The sequence below is a fragment of the Lemur catta genome, chromosome 17 (assembly GCF_020740605.2).
Source record: "Lemur catta isolate mLemCat1 chromosome 17, mLemCat1.pri, whole genome shotgun sequence".
In the NCBI taxonomy this organism is placed as follows: domain Eukaryota; kingdom Metazoa; phylum Chordata; class Mammalia; order Primates; family Lemuridae; genus Lemur; species Lemur catta.
This window is the reverse complement of record NC_059144.1, coordinates 29,088,937-29,115,614: the sequence shown is the minus strand read 5'-3', so window position 1 is coordinate 29,115,614 and position 26,678 is coordinate 29,088,937. Positions and strand designations below refer to the sequence as shown.

The window sequence follows — 26,678 nt, the reverse complement described above, 5'->3', positions numbered from 1 at the left end:
GCGGGGCGGCGTGGTGACGTTGCAACACGGGGCGCTGGGGGGAGAGCGCGCGCTTGCGGACGCGGCGGCATTAAACGGCTCCTGGCGTAGCTGACGAGTCGTCGTCTGTCTTGCTCTGAGGCTCTCGCTGTTGCGCTTGTCCTCTCGCTTTCAGCTTCAAGAAGCCAAAACCGGCCAGACTTTCCTCCTTTCCACCCGCCTGTAGACGCGTCACCGCGACTCCGCCACCATGTTCGAGGCGCGCCTGATCCAGGGCTCCATCCTGAAGAAGGTGTTGGAGGCACTCAAGGACCTCATCAACGAGGCCTGCTGGGACATCAGCTCGAGCGGCGTGAACCTGCAGAGCATGGACTCGTCGCACGTCTCTTTGGTGCAGCTCACCCTGCGCTCCGAGGGCTTCGACACGTACCGCTGCGACCGCAACCTGGCGATGGGCGTGAACCTCACCAGGTAGGCCGCGGGGCGGCGGTCAGGGGGGCCGGGGCCCATCGGCGTCTCAGGCTCTTGGCGGGAGCGCCTTCGAGCCGGGCCCTCATTGGCTGGCGTGGACCATCCGCGCCTTCTCATTGGTCTGCGACGCCGGGGGGCGGAGCCCAACTGAGCGCGGTTCCGAAAAGCCCGCGCTGGCTACAGCACGAACCGGCTCTTTTCGCGCCAAAGTCACAAAGCGGGTGGTGGCGGGAAAATGACCAGCTTTTTTGCAGTGCCAGGAAGACTGTTGCAGAGCTCTTTGCTCGTTAAATGCCAGTGGCTTTGAATGGGTTAGCTTTAGTCGTGGTTGACTTTAAACGCTTTATAGTGTGCCCTCGTGAGAATGTGTCGCCCTGTCAACCCTACTTGGGGGCAGCAGATTGTTTCTGGTCTTTGATTACAAAGTCGCAGTGCGCATCTGAACATCCTGAGCTGGGAAAATTTCCCCAGGACAATGGCTTTCAACTTTCTTACTGCTACATATTTAGTGCATTGAGTTTTAAAAATATGCTTACATTTTAAAAGGCTTATAAAAAATAATTACTCAAGCAATATGCAACGTGTTTTCATAGATTCATTAGATCACTTTTAAGGTTTGTCGCGGCCTGAGAATAATTTATGCACTACAGAGATTTGCAGTTCAGAAAATAGTGCTCTTTTATTTATATAAAGACTGCCAGATTGCGTTCCAAAATGGTTGGACCGACATACACATCTTCCAGCATGTTTACCCTCTTCACCAATTCTCAAACAGCATAAATAACTCCTACTTGCATTAGAAATCTAGATCATGAGCAGATGGTGTTGATTTTAAACCCTGTGTCTTGTGTATTCTAGCATGTCCAAAATACTAAAATGTGCTGGCAATGAAGATATCATTACACTAAGGGCCGAAGATAATGCGGACACCTTGGCACTAGTATTTGAAGCACCAAGTAAGTTGTACCCTTTCACTAAGTTATACTACAGAAAATTAAAATGCAATGTCAGCATTTTATCTGAATATTAAGATAATGTTGGTGATGATTGTAAAATTTACATCATAATTATAAACTCAGGCTTTTTCTTCAACAACGTTTACTTTCTTTTGTTAGATCAGGAGAAAGTTTCAGACTACGAAATGAAGTTAATGGATTTGGATGTTGAACAACTTGGAATTCCAGTGAGTATCAGTTTCTGATTGTAGGGGGTGCTGCACTCAGTCATGATAGTTACATAAAATATGCTAATATATTTAAGGTCTATTTCCTGACAGAACTTTTTCTGGAAATCTATCTACTAATGCATGTTTCAAAGAGGGATTTTATTACTGGACTGACATATAAGCAATGTCAGGAGAAATTTATCAAGGTTAGGTTTATCAAGATAAGGAGAGAGAAGAAATGGGATGTTGAAAATACCCAATATCATGTTCTCTTGTTTCCTTTCAGAAAGCAGTTAGGTCTGTTTGTACCATCATTATTTCTGTGCCATACCCTAATGTCTTCTTGAGTTAGTCCTGGATAGTGCATTTACTGTTAAAAGTTTAAGCTCTAATTTGTTTTCTTAAGATAATAATTCTTACAAAATACATGTTTTATATCTGCATTTATTTTTTGAGTGGTTGGGGTGTGTTAAATTACATGAATGATGTTTTAAAGTAATCAGAAAATCTAAATTCTGAGTTCTCATTTAGATGTTGGTTCTTAAGTGAGGGTGCCAGATCTTTACATTTCTAGCAATTAACATTTCAAATTTCTTTGTTTTGTAGGAACAAGAATACAGCTGTGTAGTAAAGATGCCTTCTGGTGAATTTGCACGTATATGCCGAGATCTCAGTCATATCGGAGATGCTGTTGTAATTTCCTGTGCAAAAGATGGAGTGAAATTTTCTGCAAGTGGAGAACTTGGAAATGGAAATATTAAATTGTCACAGACAAGTAACGTCGATAAAGAGGAGGAAGCTGTAAGTAGGTTTTAAATAAATAGAAAATACTTTGAAGAGAATTGTAATACTGCTTGGCATTAGGTTAATTACTAAAAATTAAAATGGACAAAATTATATCCCAAGTAATTTGTGAAAACTAAAAGATACTATTGAAATCTGCAAGTGATAAAAGTGCCATCCAATTTAGAAGTGTATTTGTGAGAAGGAAATACAAATTCAGCTCTTCTGCTACAAACCACAAAACACAATGGGTTTGTAGATCAAGCCCAGACATGCCCTAAGGATAGGATTGGGAAGGTAGGCGTCTAACCTTTAGCTTTCTGGAGATAATTACCCTGCCTCTACCAAATAATTGAGCACTGGACAGCAACTCAATTGAAGGATATGGTTAGGGATAAAACTCTAGCTGTTACTAGCTCTTATGTAATCCTTAATTAGCTTTTTGTGTTGTGGATTCAATTATTATCCCACAGGTGGAGAAGCCAGCTGAACAAAGTTAAGTGGCAATTTAACCGAAGTCACAGGCTGTAGGAATTAAGGGTTAAACAGAGTCTCCTCACTAAAGCTAGAAAGTAGACTATATACAACTTGGAAAGAATTGCACTATGTTAAATACTGACTAGCATTTAAATACCTAAGCTTTTTCCATTATTTGAAAGGGTGCCTAAAGAACTCTCATTTAACAAAATGATGAAGAACTGTAATGCCTAAATATCTGTAAGTGAAGGTTTCCTGAAGTCAAGTGCTTTTTTTATATCCTTAGAGTATTTATACACTAATATTTGGTAATTATAGTAAAATGAAAAAACTTTACTTGCTAGCCTGAGCACCAATTAAACTTGTAAATCAAGGATGATTAAAGGTCCTAATGTTATAGGATTATTAGGATTAAATAGTGTCTGGCATATTATAAGCTTACAATAAATATTAGATATTATTTTCTCATCCTTTGCATAAGTGGTCAACTCTCAGTTTAAAGTAAAACTCCATTTATATAGAGATTTTTTTTTTAAAAGGTTAGTAACAAAGCCCAGGGACTGATTTTTTTTCTTCTTCTTCTTAACAAGGTATTTTTTTTTTTTTAATTTCAGCATATTATGGGAGTACAAAAGTTTAGGTTAAGTATATTGCCCTTGTGGCACGCCCCCGCCCCCCCCGCCTGGATTCTTACCTTTATCCATCTCCTAAATCACATTTCCACTCCCCTGCCAACCCTGTTTTTCTCAAATTTCATTATTTCATCCATAATAAGTCCATACATTGAAATTGATTTATATGCCCCTAACTTTCTTTCAACCCATTGGTTCTCTCCTTATTCCCTCTTTTCCCTGGTGCCATTACAATCTATTTGTTGAAGAAACTAGATCCATGTCTGGATTTTGCTGAGTGTATCCCTGTGTGTCAGCATATTCCTCTGTACTTCCTGTAAACTGGTAGCTACAGCTCCAGAGGGTCAGTGGCATTCAGGATGTTTGTTTTGGGGGTGGGGAGAGCAAGAATACTTTAGAGGTGGTAGTGTCTACCTCTAGTAGGAGGCACAAGGTGTCTGGGTGTTTTTTGCAGTGTTAGCAGCCATCATAGTCATTGTCTGGCTCCATTAAGTCATTAGCATTTGCAGAGTTGAAACATATTAATATACTTCATTCCTTCATTTATTAGTTGATTTATTAGAAATATTTCTCTAAAGAGAAGCTTTCTCATGTTGCATAATTTGATTACCTCATTATAGTTTATATAGGAAAAGCTAAATACTTGGTTCTTTTGCTTTATTTATAGTCTTCAAAATTAGTTTTGCAGCACCCTCCAAAATAACCAATAAAGGTTTTTGGTTTTTAGTATATATTATTAATGGATAACAACTTTTTTTTTTTTTTTTTTTTTTTTTTGAGACAGAGTTGTTCTGTCCCCCTGGGTAGAGTATGGTGGCGTCATTGTAGCTTACTGCAACCTCAATTTCCTGGGCTCAAGCAATTCTCCTCCCTTACCTTCCTGAGTAGCTGGGACTACAGGCCCTCTCCACACTGGCTTTTTAGTAGAGACATGGTCTTGCTCTTGCTCAGGGTGGTCTGGAATTCGAGCTCAAGCAATCCTCCCACCTCGGCCTCCCGGAGTGGTATAATTAAGGTGTGAGCCACCGTGCCCCGCTTGGATTATCACTTTCATGATGTTTTTTTCAGTGACAAATCTTTGCTTTCTCCTGTAGGTTACCATAGAGATGAATGAGCCAGTTCAGCTAACTTTTGCCCTGAGGTACCTGAACTTCTTCACAAAAGCCACTCCACTCTCTTCAACAGTAACACTCAGTATGTCTGCAGATGTACCCCTTGGTAAGATAACAAACTCAAATGTTGTTTTATAGGTAGTATATGTGATACTCCTCAGTAATTACCTATCTTCCTGTTTTCTTTCAGTTGTAGAGTATAAAATTGCTGATATGGGACATTTGAAGTACTACTTGGCTCCTAAAATTGAGGATGAAGAAGGATCTTAGGCAGCCTCAAAGTCGAAGAAAATAAAACTAAGCTATTCAAGAACTGCTTCTGAGATTCCAGCATGTACTGAAGTCTTTCTTGTCACGAAATATTGAGTACATATGTAGATATTTTCTGTAAATAACCTATTTTTTCCTCTCCATTCTCTACAGTTTGTTTAAATAATAAAGTCCAAAGTTAAATCTAGTCTTGTTAACCTAGAAATATTTTGTCTTACTTAGAAATACTTCTTGTGATTTTTATAATACAAAGTCTTGATTCTAAATGCAGTTTTAAAAATTGTTTTTCAATTTAAATAAAATTACCTGAATTTCACATATCGCAGGGCAGTGCCTTCATTTGGACCCTGACTTTTCCAGATATCCTGCTCAATTCTCAGCTGTAGCTACCCTTTCATGTAAATGTGTTTTTCAGTCTCGAGCAGCCTGGTGGAGATAGTAATAAAAAGTATTTCAAATGCCAGATATTTTGAGGGATTCATTTGTCAAACTTACTTTGTTCTTATTTGAGCTCAAGTAATGAACAGGGAAATTAGAGCAAATCCTGTGGATTTCGTCATTTTAGTTAGCAAACATTAACAATTTTCAGAAGCTTACTGTACCCAGAATTGTGTGGGCTTCCTAAGACTACCATTGTAATAGGGCGGTGTTTCTTTTTAGCCTAGGGAGTCTTTTACAAGAGTCCTGAAGTTTCAGTAGATGTGAGAATAGGGCTAAACGAGTATATGGTTGTGCAGAAATTTCTCTATCATGAGTACTTTTTTGGGACTTCATTCCCTTAAAGGATGAAGGTGTCTCAAGTTCCGTGGATGTTGGATGGAACCAAGAAAGTGAAAAGGCCCTGTAGTGCAGAAAACATTCACAGGAACTGCTACAAGGTCACTGCCATGTTAAATATTGAGAATTACTTTATTAGAATTTTTTTTCCAGATCCCCACATTGCTTATATTTTTTCCCCATTGTATTTTGTTTGGTAGATAAAATGACTGGTTTCTTTGTTGTGTTACTTGGACAGTTCTAGTTATTGGATGTTAGAACTGTGTATCCAGGATGTACTCGTACCTACGGCATACCTGCAAGTGGGGATGGAGAATGGCTGTAACGGGGCCCAATGGCTTTCTGGGGTGATGGAAATATTTTACCTAGCCTGGTGATGGTTCCAGTACTGCATGAGTTTGTCAGAACATTCAGTTGTGTTTTACTGTATGTAAATTATGCCTTAATAAATCTAACTTTTTAAAAAGCTTCACTTGCGGCAAAATGTCCCTGTGAGCAGGCCTCTCTTACCTGGGCAAGGCCTAATGACCAGGAAAGGGAAACAAGCACACGGATGTGGGGCTACTCAAGGGATGTAGCGACGGGGTTGAGATCTGGTGGCTCTGACCGGCTCGGATTCCGCCCCCGGGGTACACCGCTGCGCTCCCCACACCGCCTCAGAAGCGTTAAAGGAGGAACAACGTATCCGGCTTACCCTGGGCCTGTGACTCAGGTGGGCGGGGACCTGAAACACCCGCCCGCCAGCCCCAGCGGAGGGGGCTGGTGGCGGGCACAAGTCGGGGAGCCTTCCGAGATGGCGGCGCTCCGACTGGGCCGCCCCACAACCCCGATGCCTCCAGGTTCCATTCGCCAACGCATGCAAAGCCCTAAGACTAGACGCGTACAGGAAGTGAGTGAGTAAACGTCGCTTCGGGTGACGCAGCTTCCGGCGCGCCACTTCCGGCGCCCTAGTCTATACTTGGGCGGACTGTGTGGCAGTTAGGTGGGCCGTGCCATGCAGCCTCGGGCTCCTCCGCTGGCAGCCGTGGGCGAGCTCTCGGCGCGCGGGACACTGGCGCGGCGCTCTGGTAAGGTGTGCGTGCGGCGGGGCGCGAGCGGAAACGCCCTCTTCGGGCTCGGCGGGGCGGAGTCCGCTCCCCGCCGAAATCAAGCGAGTCCTCGGCGTGGAGCGTTAGCCCATCCAGGCACGGTTGGCCTCTTTCCAGAAATCAGTTTTGTTGGTTTTCCCTGCAAATTCGCGTTGGTTCTAATTTCTCTCCCTGGCGAGGTTTGGAGACTGGCAGGAAAATAGCGTATGGTGAGGCGTGTAATGCCAGGCACTGTGCCAAGCGCTTTACTGTTGCTTTTATAATTCTTGCAACATTCAGTTGCGGAGGGAATTTGGGGGTTGCGATGAACTGGTAAAAAGCCTGTTGGGAAGTTGGACTGATACTTTGAAAATACTCCATCGACTTATATTTTTCCTTTTCTCCTCTTTTAGAATCCTTATTCTTTGCCAAAAGTAAGCATTCCTTTCTTCTCTCCCTCCTGCCCTGTGATTTTTTTTTTTTTAAGTTTTGATGCGGGTATATGAGTAGTTAATGGCAGAGTATGTCATTTTTTTAAAAATAGTGATAAAAATCAAATGTGATTAATTCATCAAACTCCCTCATATTGGTAGTTTGAACTTTTAAGTTTTATAAAATTAAATGTAATCTAGAGTTCAACACTAAACACCTAGTGTTTGCCACACAAAAGAGTTAGTTTGATCTAACCCTTTGAGAAAAGTACATAGATTAGCATTATTGTAACTTTTTATTTTTTATTTATTTATGTATTTATGAATGAACGAGACAGAGTCTCGCTCTGTTGCCTGGGCTAGAGTGCTGTGGCATCAGCCTAGCTCACAGCAACCTCAAACTCCTGGGCTCAAGCAATCCTGCCTCAGCCTCGGGAGTAGCTGGGACTACAGGTTTGCGCCACCACACTTGGCTAATTTTTTCTATTCGTTGTCCAGCTAATATCTTTCTATTTTTAGTAGAGAGGGGGGGTCTCGCTCTTGCTCAGACTGGTCTCAAACCCCTGGCCTCAAGCGATCCTTTTGCCTCTGCCTTCCAGAGTGCTAGTATTACAGGCATGAGCCACCGTACCCAGCCATAGCTTCTTAAAAGTATATGGACGTTTAGCTTCATTTCTTTCATAATGCTAGTTATTTTACATTGACTGCAAGCCACTTAGAACAGTGCCTAGCACCTAACTAAGACTAGGTAAGTACTAACTGCCATTGTTGTGATGATGATAATGATTATGATTTATAAAATGTCACACTGGAGAAAGGTCAGTCTATGAGTTCTTTTTTTTTTTAATGTTGCTCTTATTGAAATACTTAATTTTCTATTTTTGTATTTAAATGGCTTTGTGATCAAAATAGATTTACTAGTTTTGTTCATATAACTTTGTTACTTTATGGAGGAAGTGTACAAATACAGGTTTGTTTGGTTTTTGGGTTTTTTTTTTTTTTTTTTTTTTGGTTTTTTTTTTTGAGACAGAGTCTCACGCTGTTGCCCGGGCTAGAGTCCATGGTGAAATAATAGCTCACTACAGCCTCAAACTCCTGGACTTAAGCGATCTTTCCACCTCAGCCTCCTGAGTAGCTGGGACTACAGGTGAGAATCACCACACCCAGCTAATTTTTCTATTTTTGTAGAGACAGGGTCTCGATATATTGTGCAGGCTGGTCTCAAACTCCTGGCCTTAGGTGATACTCCTGCCTTGGCCTCCCAAAGTTCTAGGATTACAGACATGAGCCACCATGGCCAGTTTAAATTTTTTTAATTTAAATGTCTTTGTTTTTAAATCTTATACACTGTCTCTTAAGCTAGTGACAAAATAGCCATGATTTCATGGCTGTTGTCTGCTTTGAATATTTTGATGAATAAACCAGATTTTTATCCAATTTTTTGAGAGAGCTACAGAAGTAGTAGAAAAATAAAATCAATATTTCAGTGCTTGGGATGGGGCAGGGAGACAGGCATTTCTGAAGGCACTGGTATAGTACTGATAGCCAGGTGCTTCGCCAAATGTACAAGAAGCTTCATGGATCTTTTACATTAAAAGGATGATCTCCATCAAGGGAAAATAGCCAGAACACTGATGTGAGTGTATTCCCTTCCCTGCCCTCTCCTTCCTCCTTAGCAAGTAAGAGAATCACTCGAGTATATGCTGCTCTTTCTTTTTCCTATGCAATACTGTGGTGTCAGGTGGACCTGGATTTAAGTCACCACTCTTCCACCTAATCTCTGTGTGATTTTGAAAAAATTAAGAGGCAGGGAACCTTGGTGGCAAGATAAAGTGGGATCTGGTTCTTAGTGTCTTGGCTGTCATTGTACAAGGACAAACCAAAGCAAATACATAATGAGAAAGTTTTTACTGTGTCAGAGGAATATCTGGATCTAAGAACAGTGAAGCCTACATTGCCAGTTGCAGGTATGACGTGACAGCCCAGAACTCCAATGCATAATATCTGAGAGTCCTGAACTCATTGGCTTTAATGCACCATTGTCATCTACAGATAATAACAGGGTTTTTTTGTTTGCAGACTATAGCTGTGTCAGTGTGTTATGATGCCTTCCCGTACCAACCTGGCTACTGGAATCCCCAGTAGTAAAGTGAAATACTCAAGGCTCTCCAGCACAGACGATGGCTACATTGACCTTCAGGTAAATGCAGAAGGGAACCGACAATACTGACTGTATACGTTTCCGTTGTTAGCAGGAAAACCTTCCTAGTGAAGGTTTTGCTAACTGTCCCTGGGGATTAGAGAGGGCAGCAAGAAGTAAACTCAGATCTACAACCCTTTCAGCCATAGCTTGCAGAAGAGGACCTTGGCAGGGCAGTTTCAAACCAATTCCAATATTGTCCATTTCTAAGAATTTTTAGATATAATGCCAGAGCCCTGTAGTTCCAAGTTTTATTTAGTTTATGCAGAAAATAATCAGATCTTGTTTTGTTAAGTGGAGTTTTTTTAAGGAATTTAAAATTTTTTGCTAAGCGGAATTTTTTGTCACTGGTTTATTTACACACTTTAGTCAAAGCCAGTTCATCTTTTAAGGGAGAAACTTATTGCTGAAGCCAGCAGATTGTGGGAATCTTCCTTCTTTCCTGATGTCATGAGATCCAATTTATTAAAGGTATTCTTTGTCAAAGAGTAAGTAAAACAATATTAAATTAGTTCCTACCGTAACCATTTACAAAATAGTAGTACAGCATCTCCTTTTGCCTACTTCCCCTTGGAATAGAATATTCTAGGTTGGTCTAGGGCCAAGGAGGAAGTAGCAGGAACCCATCCCTTTAAATATAAATAAATAAATAATTCTTCATACTCTTGGACCTGCATTTGAAGGAGAGATAAAAATAGATCTGGGAAGCTTTCAGCCAGTTAGATCAGATATAGCCATGAGCCAAACCTTAGAAGGTTTGTCTCTGAATCTTAACCTTGAATTGAACTTATTCGTAAGGCAGTTTACATGCTCCGTGAAGCAAGCAACTAATGCTTTAAAGAAAGCTGAAATTGTATGTTTCTAGAACCTTTAGCCATATACTAACTTAACTTTGATTCCAGAAATCACTTATTTTCTTCTCTATATCATGGTATTCATTCTTAAATCCCCATAAATTAGTACAGTCATCTGTGTGCCAGGCACTTAATAAATATGTTGAGTGAATGAATGACCATCATGTAGTTTCTGTTTTTGTAAAAAAAAAAAAAAAAGTTTCATATGAACGTGGGATTAGAGTAGAACTAGAAAGGATGACCATTCTCTAGAACTGTTAGAGCAATAGCTAGAGCATTGTTTCCTGCCTGTCCCTTTGCTTTCTTTCCCAGAGCTGCACTGGGTGGTAGGACATATTTCAAGACCCAGAAATCATCCAGTTTTTTTCTTAATTATCCTCCCTGTTTTAAAGTATCTGAGCTGTGGTATTTTCATAATGTCCTTCCTTGTCTTTTTTGTTTCTCTTCCAGTTTAAGAAAAGCCCTCCTAAGATTCCTTATAAGGCCATTGCACTCGCCACTGTGCTGTTTTTGATTGGCGCCTTTCTGATTATCATAGGCTCTCTCTTGCTGTCGGGCTACATCAGCAAAGGGGTAAGCTGACAGACATTGGGAATGTGCTGTGAGATCTTTAAAATGGCAGCCAAGGCTCTATTGTTTTTACATTCATTTCTAGTACAGCAGATTCCAACAGAAAGAAGATTTTCTTTTATATTTTTTTCTCTGATGACAAAACATGTTTTTCTTCCTTTGAGCAACAATAACCTTCCATAGTTCCTATGAGGATTGTGGTGCTGGTAGCAAACTTAATCTCTGAGATATTAGGCAGTTTGCCCACTGTCATAGTTTGGAACAGTACAGCTGAGGCTAGCATCCAAGATGCCTGATTGGTAAAGGCCTATAGCTGGAGTAATACTATGTCTTCATAGCTTTGCAGCCCACTGGCGAGCATTTGGAGAGAAACAATGATTCTTCTATAGGGCTGGGGTCAATGAGCCTCATAAATCAGTCCTTCTTACGTTGGGTTTAGTTGGAGTTTCTGTCAAGCTTCAATGTGATACCTTAGAAACCTAAGGTTTCTTAGATACCTTAGAACCTAAGGTTCTTTCTCATGGGCTGTCCCTGTATACAAAGTGTCTAAGTTATTCTGAACTAATTCTGACCATGATTAACATACAGCAGGCTAGTGGATGATGGTCATATCACTCTACAGAAAGAACACTGCCCAGAGTTGAAATTGCAGGTATTATCATTGGAATTGGGAATAGTGTCACAATAAAGTGGCTGCATATGATTTTTAAGAGGTGTGTCTGATTTGCCTTAGGTTGTTAGCTATTAAAAGCTACTATATGGCTGCCAGAGGCTTTCTTAATGCAGTTAAATTTGAACACCTAACATCAGGACTGGGTCTTCAGTTAACTTTCATTGAAGCATGCAGTATTAATCCCAGGAGTATAGTAAGGAGTCTGTTAATGATATAAAAATTGAAAGGTAGCCAGGCATGGTGGCTGACGCCTGTAATCCCAGCACTTCGGGAGGTAGAGATGGGAGGATCACTTGAGTCCAGGAGTTCAAGGCCATCCTGGACAACACCTCTTTTTTAAAAAATCGATTATAGCCCTGACTAAAGCATGATAAAACGTATCCATGTAACAGAAACATTTGTACCCCCTTAATATTTTAAAATAAATTTTTTTAAAAAAGAAAAGAAATGCAAGTCATACAAAGAATACTGGAGGAAAAAGAAAGCAGAGGGAGGTAAGGTTGATGCAACAAATACCATTTCACCTTGTGTAGTTTACAGAAGACTACCTTATAAATATGGAAAAAGATATTAAGAAATTAATGAAGAAAATCACTAATAGATTTTGTTTTGTTTTGGGGGTTGGAGTTTTTTACTTTTTATTAACAGATATTTCAAACAGAAGTAGAGGGAATAGTATAATTAACCCCCATGTGTCCACCACCCAGCATCAATAGTTACAAACATTTTGCCAATGTTGTTTCATCTGTCCCCCCAACTTGTGTCCCTATATATTAAATACCAGATTTACATTTTGGTTGTAAATTCTTAAGTGTACAACTTCAGTATTCATCTGTAACAGTTTTTACATAACTTTGGTGGCACTGTCTTAATCTCATTTGCCTTGTTGTTCCTCTGCTCCTTGTATTTCTTGCAAACTTAGATTTAGGGTCTTGCTTAGATTCAGATTGAGTTTTGTTTGTTTTAGGAAGAATATTTCATAAGAGATGTTGTGTATTTGCTATAGCACATTGTTTCTTAAACTTAAGTATCAAGCAGAATTACCTGATACATTAACACAGATTTTTCTGCCCTACTCCCGTGATTCCAGTTCTGTAGGTTTAGGGTGGGGCCTGAGAATTTACATATCTAACAAGTTCCCAGGTAATGCCAGAGGTCAGTGGAACGCTTTTTAAGAACCATTGCTATAGCATTACATTAGGAGGCACATAATGAATGGTTGGTGGGTTTTTTTGTTTTTTAAGAGACAGGGTCTCACTCTGTCACCTGGGCTGGAATGCAGTGGTGAGGTCATAGCTCACTGTAACCCAAACTCCTGGGCTCAAGCAATCCTCCCACCTGAGCCTCCCCAGTAGCTGAGAGTATAGGTGCACACCACCACACCTGGCTAACTTTTTTTTTTTATGTAGAGACAGGGTCTCGCTATGTTGCCTAGGCTGCTCTTGAACTCCTGGCCTCGAGTGGTCCTCTGCGCTCAGCCTCCCAAAGTGCCGAGATTACAGGGATGAGCCACCACACCCAGCAGCTTGTCCTAATTTTAAATGATATTAAGACTGAACACTGGGTTTAGGTATCATCAGCCTAATTCATTTATTACAGATGTCCCCATCACTCTTTCCACTAATGAATCTGGTTTTCTCATTTTGTGCATTTATCAGCTGAAATTCTCTCATGAGGTACTTTCTCAAATCTACCATTTGGTTACCCTAAAATATAGTGTGTTTAGTAAAGGTAGGAAAAATGTTTGTTTTTCTTTATCAGCTTTTTTTTTTTTTTTTTTTGTTAAGGCAGAGTCTCAACTCTGTCACCCTAAGTAGAATACAATGGCATGATCATAGCTCACTGCAACCTCAAACTCCTGGGCTCAAGCAATCCTCCTACCTCAGTCTCCCAAGTGGCTGGGACCGCAGGTGTGCATCACCACACCCAGCTAATTTTTTCTATTTTAGGTAGAGATGGGGTCTCACTCTTGTTCAGACTGGTCTAGAACTCCTGACCTCAAGCAATCCTCCTCCCACCTTGGTCTCCTAGAATACTAGGATTACAGGTGTGAGCCACCGCACCTGGCCTACTAACTTTTGTAAAAATATGCCTTCTAACCTCCAAAGGTAACCAAATAATTGTTAGTATCATTTTGGACTCATCATTTTGTTTACATGTTTATGTTTTAATCAATTACAATCTTTATTCTTTCTCAAATATAAATTGTCCCATATTTATTAAGGAAGTGTCCCTTCAGGTTACTCCTGTGTCCCTCAAACCTGTATCCTTGGATAGTGGTAGGTTCTGTGCTTTCTGGCGCAGGTTATCCCAGGCCCACCTGCATATTTCCTGCCCCCAGCGTAAACAGCTTTTTCTCTAAGGAGCCCTGCTTTCTTTCAGTTGGAAATAGATTTAGAGGTCACAATTTACCCAGATTAATGATGCTCATTGTATTGGGTTGTCATTGTTTCTAGGCCTTTTTAGTGACAGAATCAGGAAATAAATACTTTAAAAAATAAGGGAAAATAATTTCATATAGACATTTTTAATGCTTATTTAAGATTATAGATTTTGAACTTAATATCTTTGATTTTTATGTCAATTCTAATGATATTGATAAAATTACTTGCCATGTTCTACATTGCACATATAATGGCTTTGAAATAATAATAGTATTACTGTTAAGTATAAGAAGGAAAGGCTGGGCGTGGCTCATGCCTGTGATCCTCCCCTCTGGGAGGCCAAGGTGGGAGTATCGCTTGAAGCCAGGAGTTTGAGACCAGCCTGAGCAAGAACAAGATGCTGTCTCTACTAAAAATAGAAAAATTAGCCAGGCTTGGTGGCTTGGGCCTGAAATCCCAGCTACTCAGGAGGCTGAGGCAGGAGGATCCCCTTGAGCCCAGAAGTTTGAGGTTGCAGTGAGCTGTGATGATGCCACTGCACTCTACCCAGAGCAACAAAGCGAGACTCTGTTCCCCCCACACACCAAAAAAGGAAAGCATTTAAAAAGGGTAAGGCTGCAGCCGGGAGTGTTGGCTCATTCCTATAATCCCAGCATGTTAGGAGGCTGAGGCAGGAAGATCACTTGAGGTCAGGAGTTCAAGACCAGCCTGGGCAACATAGTTAAGACCCTGTCTCTACAAAAAAAAGGAAAAAAGCCTGAATGTGCTGTAAATTTTCTTTGCAATTCTTTTAATCCTTAGGATATATTGTGTTAGGGATGTACAGTTAAAATCTTACAAAAGATTTAAGAAGTAGAAAACGTAAAATAAGATTACAGAAATAGCACCAAGTATGTCAGTTGTGAGAGTTGCAGATTTTACTCTTTTTGATGCTCATATTGTCCATTTTTTACCCTTCAAGTTTTCTTCCTTCGGTTTTAAGTTCATATTTGAGTCATTGTGTGCTAGCTGGGGCCACTTGCTTTACATATGTTACCTCATTTAATTTTCACAATAACCATAGATACCTGTTTCTGTTTGTGGTTGAAGCAGCCAAAACTATGTTGATTAGGTAACTTATCAATATACATTGTGTCATCTTGCTAAAAGTGGATTTTTAGATTGGGTTTAAATCTTTAGATGAGGGAAATCTTCCTAAGCTTAATAACAATGAAAAAAATTCACAGAGAAAAAGGAGGATACATTTACATGTATAAACATTTTAAACTGCATTGTAGAAAACAAGGCAAAGAAAACAATCTTATAAAGGCAAGTGCATTCTTTCAGTACTCTTACGGATCCTCTAGTTAGTATATGCTGGGTAGAGCTGGGGGTGTAAGGATGACAAAGTCCCTGCCCTCAGAGCTCCCAAAATGTTGAAGCCCTCCTTATAAAGAGCCTACTAAGGAAATAATCTGAAAGGCCAAGAAAAACACAGATATTTATTGTGGTATTCTGTGCAATTGCAGAAAGTGAAAAACAACCCAAGTGTCCAACAACCATGTCGGGGCCATTAAGTAAAACTGCAGTACCTCCATTTCAGTGGAATGTTACACACCGTTACGGTTTAAATGTATGAAGAGTTTTTAATAATATTGGCAATTCCATGTTCTAAAAAGATAAACATACAAAGAGTATGGTGTATTCACAACTAGGAACTTTTAAAAAGGAGCAGAAGGAAATAAGCCAAAATACCTGTGGTTGAGAATGGATAATTTTTCTTACTATATCATTTTTAGTACTTTGTAGTTTTTCTTCAATTTATAATCAGGAGGAAAAGAAATATAAATCTTTTCCGTTAGTAGTGTATTTCCCAAAGAAAATGTTCTGAAAGTGTAAGATACTGATCTGTAGATTGGGCCTGTGACTTTATTTTAAAATTTGTAATTTGTACGATACTAATGTGTTTGCCTCCTTCTGCCACCAGGGGGCAGACCGAGCTGTTCCAGTCCTGATCATTGGCATTCTGGTGTTCCTTCCTGGATTTTACCACCTGCGCATTGCCTACTATGCATCCAAAGGCTACCGGGGTTACTCCTATGATGACATTCCAGACTTTGATGACTAGCACCCACCCCAGCCCTGAGGAGAGGAGTCACAATGGGACCACGCCTAGCTTTGAGATATTGAGCAAAAACTGTGGCTAAGGGCTAAGGAATTCTGCTGTTTGCAATTTTTAACAAAACAATGGCCAGATTATGGGTCCATACCCAAGATGTTAACTGAGCTTACAATTAGCTAATTAGGACATCCTCTGTTTTCCAGCTCCTGGCCCTGGCAAAGCTCCTGACAAGTGTTTCCACTGGAATATGTATCATGGAACAATAGCAATGTTAATTGTCTGGGAAAACAGGAGGTTATTCTGCAGTAGAAAGTGTTGCTGCCACCACCCTCTTTAGAGTTGAGTGTTTCTGTTAAATTGTCTTCATTGTCAATTTGTTCTTGCAGCAAATGGAAGAATGCAGCATGTCTAATTTCTTATTACTAAGTAATTTATTTTTAAAATATCTAAGTATCTTATCCCCTATACTTATTTCTACATTCATATTCTAGTGGAAGACCTTGGTAAAATCAAATATCAGTGTGGGTGTATCTGTAATATTTTTTACTCTCTTTCTTATTGACAGCAACCAGGAATTTTTTAAGCTGCAGAGCAAGTTTTCAAAATGTAAAAACTTTCTCTGTTTACCAGTCGTTGGCCAGCTCTGAGCTATATCACCAATAGGTTGAACAGCTTATAATATGGGTCATTATGTCCTTTGTAGGTCAAGATGTTCTGTATATCATGCCTTTAAGGACTGGACTTTTGGCTGTTTCCTAATGAAAAATATAGATAAGGCTGTTATTTAGAGTTTATAACCCTATTGCTAGCACCTTGTACTGTGATGTCATTCTGCTAAAGATCACAAGTCTGGATCCCTACAGACTAGACTGCCTTAGGCTGATTCTGTTTCCTAGCTTGCAAAAAGTGACTTCTACTCAAATTAAAATGTTGAAATCCAAATCCTAAACTTAAAATGAGTTAACTTTAAACATTTCAAAAAACATTTTAACTATCTTACCATATCTTAAATCCCAGTACCCAGAACTACCTTTGTTTTCAGGTTACTTGCACTGTGGGTCAGACTCTTCTTTCTAGTCATTCTTTTGCTCTGAGGTTGTGGACTTGGGCAGCTAGAAGCTGGACATGTCATCAGCTGTGATTTGGAAACTGGGGGTAGAGCAAGTCTTGGAGTGAAGATGAGTTTTGCATGTGTTAAATTTTAGGTGTCTACTTGATATCCAGGTGGAGCTGTTGAGGTAGTTACAGTGCACATTTCTGTTTAGCATTCGGGGGGAGTTAGACTAGAGTTAGAAATCTGGGAGTCAGTGTTTGGACAATGTCTTGGGAGCCACAGGGCTGGATGAGAGCACCAGTGGCGTGTCTGCACATGGAGGAAAAAAGAGGACTTGGGAAACGAGGGACAAAGAGGTGTCCTAAAGCAGCTTCTGAGGTTAGGCACATTTGCAGTGGGAGAGTAGGCTGGGAGTCCAGTACTCTAGAATTCTTGGGCCTTGACAGTGAAGATGTGAGATGATATATAAAGCTTTGTCTTGGGCAGTGTTTGCAAAACAAAGCTCAGACCAGGACGTTTCTGCCAAACTAAATCATTTGGTCCTTATAAAGGTAATGACGCTGCTGGTCAAAAAAAATCAAAGTGGAACAGAAGGGTATAAAGTGAAAAGTAAACATTTGAGGGGGTGGAGAGTGAACATTTTCTCCTCTAGCTCACCTCCCAAGGTTGTCCAGAGTTTCTTGTATATCCTTTCTAAGATGCTCTAAGCCACGTAAACATATATATCCATTTTTTTAAAACTTTGATATGGTTCTATAATTTCTTTTTTTCCTCCCACTTAGCCTATTTTTGTATCTTTCCATACTCATGGAGATCCACCATACTTTATTTTGTTTTTAGCCATATTATTTTTAACAGGCATTTTAAGTGTAGTTTTCCATCCTGTGCATGTAGTTAGAGTATCCTAAGAGCAGAGACCAACTTACTACCTAGGGTGGGAATCCCTTCCAGTGTCCCCTGAGTAATGGCTGTTGCTGCTCTAGTTGATGCTCATAATCTTATTCCAACTGGTGTTACAGAAGTATTTATTAAGCCAAAATCAGACTCTCTATAATTTCCGCACATAGACTATCATTGTATTCTTTGGTGTTTTGTAGAAAAGATCTACACCTCTGTAATAATGGTGAACATTTCTTGAACCTTTGCCAGACATTGTCCCAAGTACTTTCATTACATATCCATTTCATTTTAATCTTTGGAAAAAACCCCAAGTTGGGTAAGATTCTTAGGTAATAGGTGGGACATTTGGGACTCAAATTAGGCAAAGCCTGAATTCTCTTGCTAGATATGAAAACCAAATGCCTTTAAGGACTGGGTAAGTAAAGAAACAGGGGACGTGCTTATGGACAGTAGAAGTAGTAGGGTCTTTGCTCAATTGTCAAATGTATATTTTACCTAAAAGTAGTTTCACTCTGCTCTTGTTGGACAAACTATGAGCCCTAACTTTATAAGGATTTTCTCATTTGCACTGTTATGCCTCCCATTGGTCATTTCCAAGGCTAAAAGTCCTCCCCAGGTGCGTCAGCTGTTCTATATGATGCCACTCTGGTGGGCCTCCCGTGGATGAGTTTCATGTGGTGAGTATGCCAGATACGCATTGGCCGCTCCAGTTCTACCAGGAGTTGTTAGGTGCTGGAGGAGGTACAAGAGGAAAAGATAGGACTTAGTGAGGAGCAGAGGTTGCAAACTAGCTGCCACAAGTTGCCCTGCATTTTATTTTTAAAAATGATCTTGATTTTGGACTTCTTTTGAAAAATTAGATAGTTCTTCCTTACTGAGAGGCTCCAGCCTAATAGAGCAAAGTAGCGAAAGTAGCTTTAGCTGAGCAGGATTCTCCAGTTCATCAGTTTCCACTCTGTTACTTTTATACCCAACCTGCTGTTTTTCTTCACTAAGGGCAAAAAATGTGTTTTAAACCCTCTCACAAAGTCTAGCACAGTGCTTGTAGGCACCTGTTTGTCAAATGAATGAGCTAAAACCTCAAGTGCATTTCCATCCCAGGGCAGGCACTATGTTCCTTTGAGGTATGGACAGTTGGGCTAGTACCATTTAATTCAGACTTTTCTAAGTGCCCCTCCGTCAGCTGCGTGGTGCCCTTTGCTCTGGCCACCAAGCCCAGTGCACGACCTACGTGTACCAGGTGGCACAGGGGAGCCTCCTGTTAACTGGCACATGGTGAGGGAGCCTGGTAGAGGGACAATAATAGCACAGCATTGACTTTCTGCTGACCTTTGAATGGTCATGTGCCAAGTCAGTGCACCTTAGTTGCCTTAATTTTTCATTAAGTTGCTATCCTGAGGCTTCTTTCTCATGTTCAGTCCCATAGGGCCCTGGCCTCACAGGCATGTAGTTCAGTCATGGAGCCTCAGTTTCCTTATCTTACAAAGTGGGGATAAACCAGTTCCTACCTCACAAAGTGATTGTGAGGGTTAAATAAAACAATTCCAGATGGAGCTTCACACAGAGCAAGTAGTAAGAGCTCAGTAAATGGGAGGTGCTGTTTGAGAAAATGTAGGTCACTCCTTTGGCTTCAGGGAGCAGAGCTGGGGGTGAGGCAGAGGTGGAGAGGAGAGAGCCCACTTGTTATTCCGAGGCCATCTTGATTAACCTGCTGTTCATGGCAGAACTGCTACAGGGGCAGGGGCAGGGGCAGGGCCCAGCAGGGCTCCTCTCCCTGACAGAACTGCCTGCTGGAGGATGTGAGGAGGGCTCAGGCACCTGGCGCTTTCCCGGCCCGTGGTTGGGCCTGGGTGGCTGTGTGCTGGACAAAGCAAAGGTAGGGCGGACAGAAGCATCCCCATTGTATCCGAAAGTCCCTGCAGGGAAGGCCTTAAAGATGAGAGGTTTTGTAACTGTGGCATCATCAGATCACTTCTCTGGAGCTTGTTTTTTCTTCTCTGTTTTCACCTCTGCACTTCCCCTCAGTCTTGCCCCTTGTTACTCAGATGCTGTCATCTGTGGACCTGCAGCATCAGCATCTTTTGGGAACTTATTAGACATGCAGAATCTTGGGCTTATCTGCTAACTCAGAGCCTGCATTGTAGCAAGACCCCCTGGGTGTTCACTACATGTCAGTGTCTGAGGAACGCTGGTGGGGTCATCCTGCACCTCCTAGTCCATTTCCTTACCTTGGGACTGGACCTCCCCAGGCAGTGCCAGTGGGGGGAGGGCCCAGAAGTAGAGTCCTTCCTTGATCCACCATTATTCTCTGGCTGAGACAGTAACTCGCGAGGTCTCGAGGAAGCTTCATAGAAATGGCGCAGAAACACTGCAGGGAGGCTTGGTGAAGATCATTTGTGTGATCAATGAGAATTCACAACAGGAGTCCTGAAGATGGGGAAGGCTGTGGCTGGAGTAGAACAAGCTTTGGTGCCCTGAAGTCCCCAGGGAAGGGGACAGGGTGTAATTTATGACCCAGTGAAAGGCAAGGTCGGTGATTCAGGAGTTTACCCTGAACATTGGAGGTGTTGGTTTTCCTCCTTGTCTCTGTGGATGTCTAACACCTCCATTCTTTCATTCCTGTCACTAACTTCAGCCAGAAAAATGCTCCAATCTGAGGAGTGAAGCGTTTTGGCCAAGATGCTAATTCTTTTTTTTTTTTTTTTTTTTTTTTTTTTTTTTTTTTTTTTGAGAGAGAGTCTTGCTCTGTCACCCAGGCTAGAGTGCTGTGGTGTCAGCCTAGCTCACAGCAACCTCAAACTCCTGGGTTCAAGCAATCCTCCTGCCTCAGCCTCCTGAGTAGCTGAAACTATAGGTGTGTGCCACCACTCTCAGCTAATTTTTTCTGGTTTTAGTAGCAACAGGGTCTCACTTTTGCTCAGGCTGGTCTTGAACTGAGCTCAAGTGATTGTCTTGCCTTGGCCTCCCAGAGTGTTAGGATTAAAGGCTTGAGCCACGGCACCCAGCCCAAGATGCTAATTTGAGAGGATTTTCTCTAGGATTAACACCTGCAGAGTTTGCCCTGAGACCACTATCCTCAGGGCCAGTAACGCCTACGGTACTCCCCTCTGAAATGGTGGCAGCAACAGAAGCACCAGCACAGCCTAGGAGGGTTTGTGGCCTGGAGAGGTGAGAGGAGGCAGTGCCCTGGATCCATGGTGGTCGAGGTGATTTGCATTAGGAGATGGGAGCGACCGTGAGGAACTCGGGGAGTGAGTCAGGCCACCTGTCCTTGTAGCTGTGATCTAAAAATTTAAGAATTAAAAGCTTACTGATGGTACTGGAGAACGCCAAGTTTTCCCTTCTTGGGGAATGTCAGATTTATTCCTAAGTATTTTACTTTTTTGTAGCTATTGTAAATGGAATCGTTTTCTTGATTTTTTTTTTCCAGATAGTTCATTGTTAGTGTATAGAAACACTGCTAGTTTCTATATGTTGATTTTTGTATCTTGCAACTTTACTGAATTCATTTAGTTCTAACACTTTTTTGGTGGAGTCTTTAGGGTTTTCTATATATAAGATCATGCCACCTGCAAATACAGACAGTTTTACTTCTTCCTTTCTGATTTGGATGCCTTTCATTTCTTTTTCTTGCCTAATTGCCCTAGTCAGGACTTCCAGTACTATGTCAGTAACAAGCTGCGAGAGTGGGCGTCCTTACCTCGTTCCTTATCTTACAGGAAAAGTTTTGACTTTCCAGCCTAACATATGTTGGCGATGGGCTTGTCATATATGGCCTTTATTGTATTGAGGTACATTCTTCCTATACCTAACTTGTTGAGAGTTGGTTATCATGAAAGGATGTCAAATTTTGTCACATGCTTTTTCTGCATCTGTGGAGATAGTTGTGTAGTTTTTGTTTTTATTTTGTTAATGTGGTATATCACATTTATTGATATGCATATGTTGAACCTGGGGAGTCAGAAAATGCGAAATATTTTCCCCCATTTAATGGAGAGTGAAAGCACAGGGAGACCAAAAGAGCCATGGAATGATGCTGGCCCGGGATCAAGGACTCCCACTCATTTTGATCATTGACTCAGGATGATCTTCCACTGTGTTGCTCTCCCCAGCGTCTCCATCTCCCCACCTCCAGCAAGGGGTAACAAAGCCTCTCTTCTCCAGTCTTATCAGACCAGCGGTAAAAAGTGAACTTCTCAGAGTACGGAGGTAAGGACTTTGCAGTCTAGGGAAACACAGGAAGCAGGCCAAAGTCTATAAAGTCACACACAGTGTTGGTAGGGCAGATGTACGTTTACATACCAAGCCCTGGGGTCACAGAAACTTGAAACATGAGAGTACTTTGGGGGGCACAATATCTCTTTATTAAAACAACTCCACTTAAACATTATCCAGAAAATTAGATCACATTGCTTTGAAAGCTCCGTCTTGAAACAATTAGGTCCTCCACGTGTCTTAACTATTATCAGTCACAGCTTTAATCTAACCTTGGTTTTTATCTCCAGACTTTGATTTAAATTTGCATATCAAAAACAAAATAAGAATTTTGCATGTCAGTTCACCCTAACTCCTACCTTTAAGTTTATCCATGAAATATTTTTAGGGCACTGACTATGGACATAGCTTTGGCTAGGCATCTAAAAGAATGGATCTTGCCCAGGCGCGGTGGCTCACGCCTATAATCCTAGCACTCTGGGAGGCAGAGGCAGTAGCGGTAGTGTCACTCGAGGTCAGGAGTTCAAGACCAGCCTGAGCAAGAGCAAGACCCTGTCTCTACTGAAAATAGAAAGAAATTAGCCGGACAACTAAAAATAAATAGAAAAAATTAGCCAGGCATGGTGGCGCATGCCTGTAGTCCCAGCTACTTGGGAGGCTGAGGCAGGAGGATCATTTGATCCCAGGAATTTGAGGTTGCTGTGAGCTAGGATGACACCACTGCACTCTAGCCCAGGCAACAGAGCGGGACTCTGTCCCAAAAATAAGTAACTAAATAAAAATAAAGTATATGAGAGGATATGCCTAGGTTAGATGCAAATACTATTCCATTTTATATAAGGGACCTGATTATCTGCTTATTTTGGTATCCAAGGGGATCTGGCAGATACCGAGGGGCGACTGCAGTTTAGAAAGTTGTTGCTCAGTAAGCACGTTGGAGAGGAAATGAGGCTGAGCAGACGATGACATGGTCTCTCTGAGACAGAGGCAGTTGGGGAGGGGGACTTTGGCCAGCCTAAAGCTGGCAATGGGTGCTGTGGTCTGGGGTCCACAGGCCGGGCATGGGCATAGTTGGGGATTAAAGTTGACTAAGAGACATGGGACTAGCTTGTGACCAGCTAAAGAAGGAAAAACTAGTGTAGTTTTTTGTTTTGTTTTGTTTTGTTTTGAGACAGAGTCTCACTCTGTTGCCCGGGCTAGAGTGCTGTGGCATCAGCCTAGCTCACAGCAACCTCAAACTCCTGGGCTCAAGCGATCCTCCCACCTCAGCGTCCCGGAGAGCTAAGATTACAGGAGTGAGCCACCATGCCTGGCCAGGTAGCTTTGTTTTTAAATTTTGTTTTATTTTTCTCAAAATTATCAATGCACATATTTTTTTTTTAAGTTGCATAAGGTTCATCATGAAAATCAGTAGTCCTGTGCAGTCCCTCCTCCTTCTCTCCCCAGAGACAACCACCTTCACTTCTTCCAGCAGAACCTTGTAGTATTGACTCTGACTTCTCCACGTGAAATTACCACTTAGTGACTTTTCAGTATTAGGCCTCATCAATTGACTATATCTAGTGGAAATTAGAGATTTAGGCTGTCCTTCACCACAGACACACACTTCCAGTCCTTCCAGTTTGTCCATATAATTGTGTCATTTTGGATGGATCAATATTAATGTTGATATTACTAAGGATATAAACCCTATTCACAACTGAACCAGGACATTTAGTGTTTTCTTTGGAGTTAACAATCTTGTTTGTTTGGTTGCATAATTTTCTATACATATATCACTAGTTAAGCCCAGACTGACCCCATTTGTATATGTCTCCTGGTATCCGATCCATTTCATCTTGAAGAACCCTCTCCACAAAGGAGTGTGCTCCCCTGTCCTACCTACTCATTGTCCCTTTTTTTTTTTTTTTTTTTTTTGAGACAGAGTCTCACTCTGTCACCCGGGCTAGAGTGCCGTGGCGTCAGCCTAGCAATCCTGCCTCAGCCTCCTGAGTAGCTGGGACTACAGGCATGCGCCACCATGCCCGGCTAATTTTTTCTACGTATTTTTAGCTGTGCAGATCATTTCTTTCCATGTTTTAGTAGAGACAGGGTCTCACTCTTGCTCAGGCTGGTCTCCTGACCTCGAGCAATCCTCATGCATCAGCCTCCCAGAGTGCTAGGATTACAGGCGTGAGTCACCGCGCCCAGCCTCACTGTCCCTTTGAGGAGGGGAGGGTGTGACTGCAGAGCCTCCCGGCTTGCCATGCGTCTGTGGAGCTGGCTGGTACCACTCTGATTCTCGGTTTTTCCTTTGCTATTTTTCTCTCTGAGTGCTTGTAGGATTTCACAAAGACATGTCTTGCCGTTGCCTGCTTTTATCCTGCACCTGTTATCCATTGTGCCGGCCACTCTGAGCCCTGTCAGCCTGGACACTCATGTCCTTTAGTGTTAGTGAGTTTGCTGAAATTTATTTCTTTCTTTGATAATCTCTTTCACTCACATGTCCCTGTTTCCTATTTCTGGGATTGATTCTTTAGATGTTGGTCCTTCTCTTTTCTATTTTTCATACTTTGGTCCTTTCTTTTTTTTCATACTTTGTCTCTTTGATCTCCTTTATGGGAGATTTCCTCAGTTTTTTATTCCAACTTCCAACTCCTCTGTTATACTTAATTCCTACCCTTATGTTACTGTTTTTTGCTGTCATGGTTTTAATGTCCAAGGACTCTCTTTTAAGTTTTATAGCAATCCATTTTTATTTTGTGGCTGTAATATTTTTTTCTTATCTCAGTATATTCTCTTACCAACATAAAATATTCACTTAGCACAGCAGCCAAAGTGATTCCTTTAAAATGTTGTATACTGAGTTCCCACCACCCACACTCAGATGACCTTGGTGTCATTAACCGTGCCATTCCACCTGCTCTGTGGATCTCCTATCACCCATGACCGCAGTAATAAAATCTGGTTCCTCGGCCTTTGCCCACATTTCTGCTGACCTAGCCAAGTTAGGCGACATGGGCACTGCTTCACTCTTCAAACCTCTATCTCCCATGGAAATTTTTTTTTCTTTTTTAATGGAAATTATGTTAAAACTAATTGTGTTTAAAGACCTTTTTTTAAAAAAAAAAAAAAAAAAAAGAATGTCATCTCACTCTTTGAGATCTTTAGAAAGCTCCTGGAGTATGCAAAGCCAGACCTGGCAATGATTAGGTCCTGAGGTTCAAAACCCTGTGAGTATTTGACACTGGAGTGAGGGTAGAAGGTGAGAGCTTGTCTGTGTTCAGGAAGGAGACAGCTGCATGTTCGAATCCCTCTGGACACAGCCAAGGCTGTGAGGGTATCTGTTCATCTGGAATCAGCCTTGGGTTTCCTGCTACCTGTGTCATTTTCCAGATTTTAAAAAAATAGTAATTTAACCTCTTTAAATGTAGAATTATATTAAGCAAAATACTAAAGACCACTTATTAACAGTCTGTCATTGTGTGCTTCCAGGAAAATGCATATATAAAAATATATACAAATACTTTTAAAACCCTTTTCATTGTGAAATATAATGTCTATATAGAAAGGTACACAATATAAATATATAGCTTAAATTATGATAAAAGTGGAAACTCAACGATACACTGCCCAAGTCAAGAAACATGGCATCCTGGACAGATGGAGCAGCATTGGCAGCATGGTGAGAGGTGACACCACAGGTGTGGCCTGAGAGCTGCCCAGCTTCCTTATAGCTGGGAGGTTGTAGCAGGAGGGGGTTGGGGAGAGGATTCAGGCAGGTGAGACCTTGGAGAGTCCTGTGTGCCTGGGAGAAATTTGGCCTCCTGTCCCCTACTCTAGCTGGGGTTCCAGCCCTTCTCTTCACTTTCAGCTCATCCTCTACATCTGGTAAATAGGGCCGGGCATGGTGGCTACACCTGTAATCCTAGCACTTTGGGAAGCTGAGGCAGCAGGAGGATCACGTGAGCCCAGGAGTTCAAGACCAGCCTTCCCTTGGCAACATAGCAAGACCCCATCTCTACAAAAAATGGAGACACCTGTAGTGGTGTGCACCTGTAGTCCCAGATACTCAGGACGCTGAGGCAGGAGGATTGCTTGAGCCCAGGAGTGTGAGGTTACAGTGAGCTATGATGATGCCACTGCACTTCAGCCTGAGCAACAGAGCAAGACCCTGTCTCAAAATATATAAACAAAAACCCAAACTAAATAAATCTGATAAATAAGCCCAGAGAAAGTATAGCTTTTTTTTCGTTGTCTGGGACTAGAAGGTTAGAACAGGAAACTCCTATCACAACTCCTGACACTGGACAAAAACAGGCTCCTTTGGGTAAAAATGAGAAGAGGCAGTTGGCTCATGAGAAGATTCAGAAGCACAAAAGAAAATGGAGGAGAATTAGAGGGGAGTTGCTACTGACGGGAAACGTACAAAAGATTCATATTTGTGGTGAGATCAGAGAGGACATGGGAGAGGGCAGTGGATAGCTGGAGTCCAAGAATACTGCTTTCAGCTGAAACTCCAGGATTCGGGAATAGACACACAGGTAACAGAATATTAGGTATAACTTTATGTAAGAGTTTAAA

General features: G+C 41.5%; 2 protein-coding genes across 3 annotated transcripts; both read left to right on the top strand.

Moving 5' to 3' along the window:
• Positions 1-5,205, top strand: PCNA (proliferating cell nuclear antigen). The gene is made up of 6 exons (XM_045529064.1): positions 1-450; positions 1,309-1,406; positions 1,566-1,633; positions 2,222-2,416; positions 4,602-4,725; positions 4,810-5,205. The coding sequence occupies exons 1-6, from the start codon at positions 230-232 to the stop codon at positions 4,887-4,889; spliced, it is 786 nt and encodes a 261-aa protein (XP_045385020.1). The 5' UTR covers positions 1-229; the 3' UTR covers positions 4,890-5,205.
• Positions 5,206-6,595: 1,390 nt separating this feature from the next.
• Positions 6,596-16,895, top strand: TMEM230 (transmembrane protein 230). 2 transcript variants are annotated; one of them, XM_045529065.1, is made up of 4 exons: positions 6,596-6,733; positions 9,244-9,364; positions 10,669-10,791; positions 15,812-16,895. In XM_045529065.1, the coding sequence occupies exons 2-4, from the start codon at positions 9,266-9,268 to the stop codon at positions 15,950-15,952; spliced, it is 363 nt and encodes a 120-aa protein (XP_045385021.1). In that variant the 5' UTR covers positions 6,596-6,733; positions 9,244-9,265; the 3' UTR covers positions 15,953-16,895. The 2 variants fall into 2 exon arrangements, with proteins under 2 accessions (XP_045385021.1, XP_045385022.1); XM_045529066.1 differs by having other exon boundaries at positions 6,596-6,738.
• Positions 16,896-26,678: the final 9,783 nt, after the last annotated feature.

What these genes read in the sequence shown, in the direction of transcription:
- PCNA (XM_045529064.1), top strand. Translation starts at nt 230, where the DNA reads ATGTTCGAGGCGCGCCTGATCCAGGGCTCCATCCTGAAGAAGGTGTTG. An exon ending in ACTAGTATTTGAAGCACCAA is followed by an intron (nt 1,407 to 1,565) that starts GTAAGTTGTACC and finishes TTCTTTTGTTAG; the next exon opens with ATCAGGAGAAAGTTTCAGAC. An exon ending in GTCTGCAGATGTACCCCTTG is followed by an intron (nt 4,726 to 4,809) that starts GTAAGATAACAA and finishes GTTTTCTTTCAG; the next exon opens with TTGTAGAGTATAAAATTGCT.
- TMEM230 (XM_045529065.1), top strand. Translation starts at nt 9,266, where the DNA reads ATGATGCCTTCCCGTACCAACCTGGCTACTGGAATCCCCAGTAGTAAA. An exon ending in ATGGCTACATTGACCTTCAG is followed by an intron (nt 9,365 to 10,668) that starts GTAAATGCAGAA and finishes TTTCTCTTCCAG; the next exon opens with TTTAAGAAAAGCCCTCCTAA. An exon ending in CGGGCTACATCAGCAAAGGG is followed by an intron (nt 10,792 to 15,811) that starts GTAAGCTGACAG and finishes TTCTGCCACCAG; the next exon opens with GGGGCAGACCGAGCTGTTCC.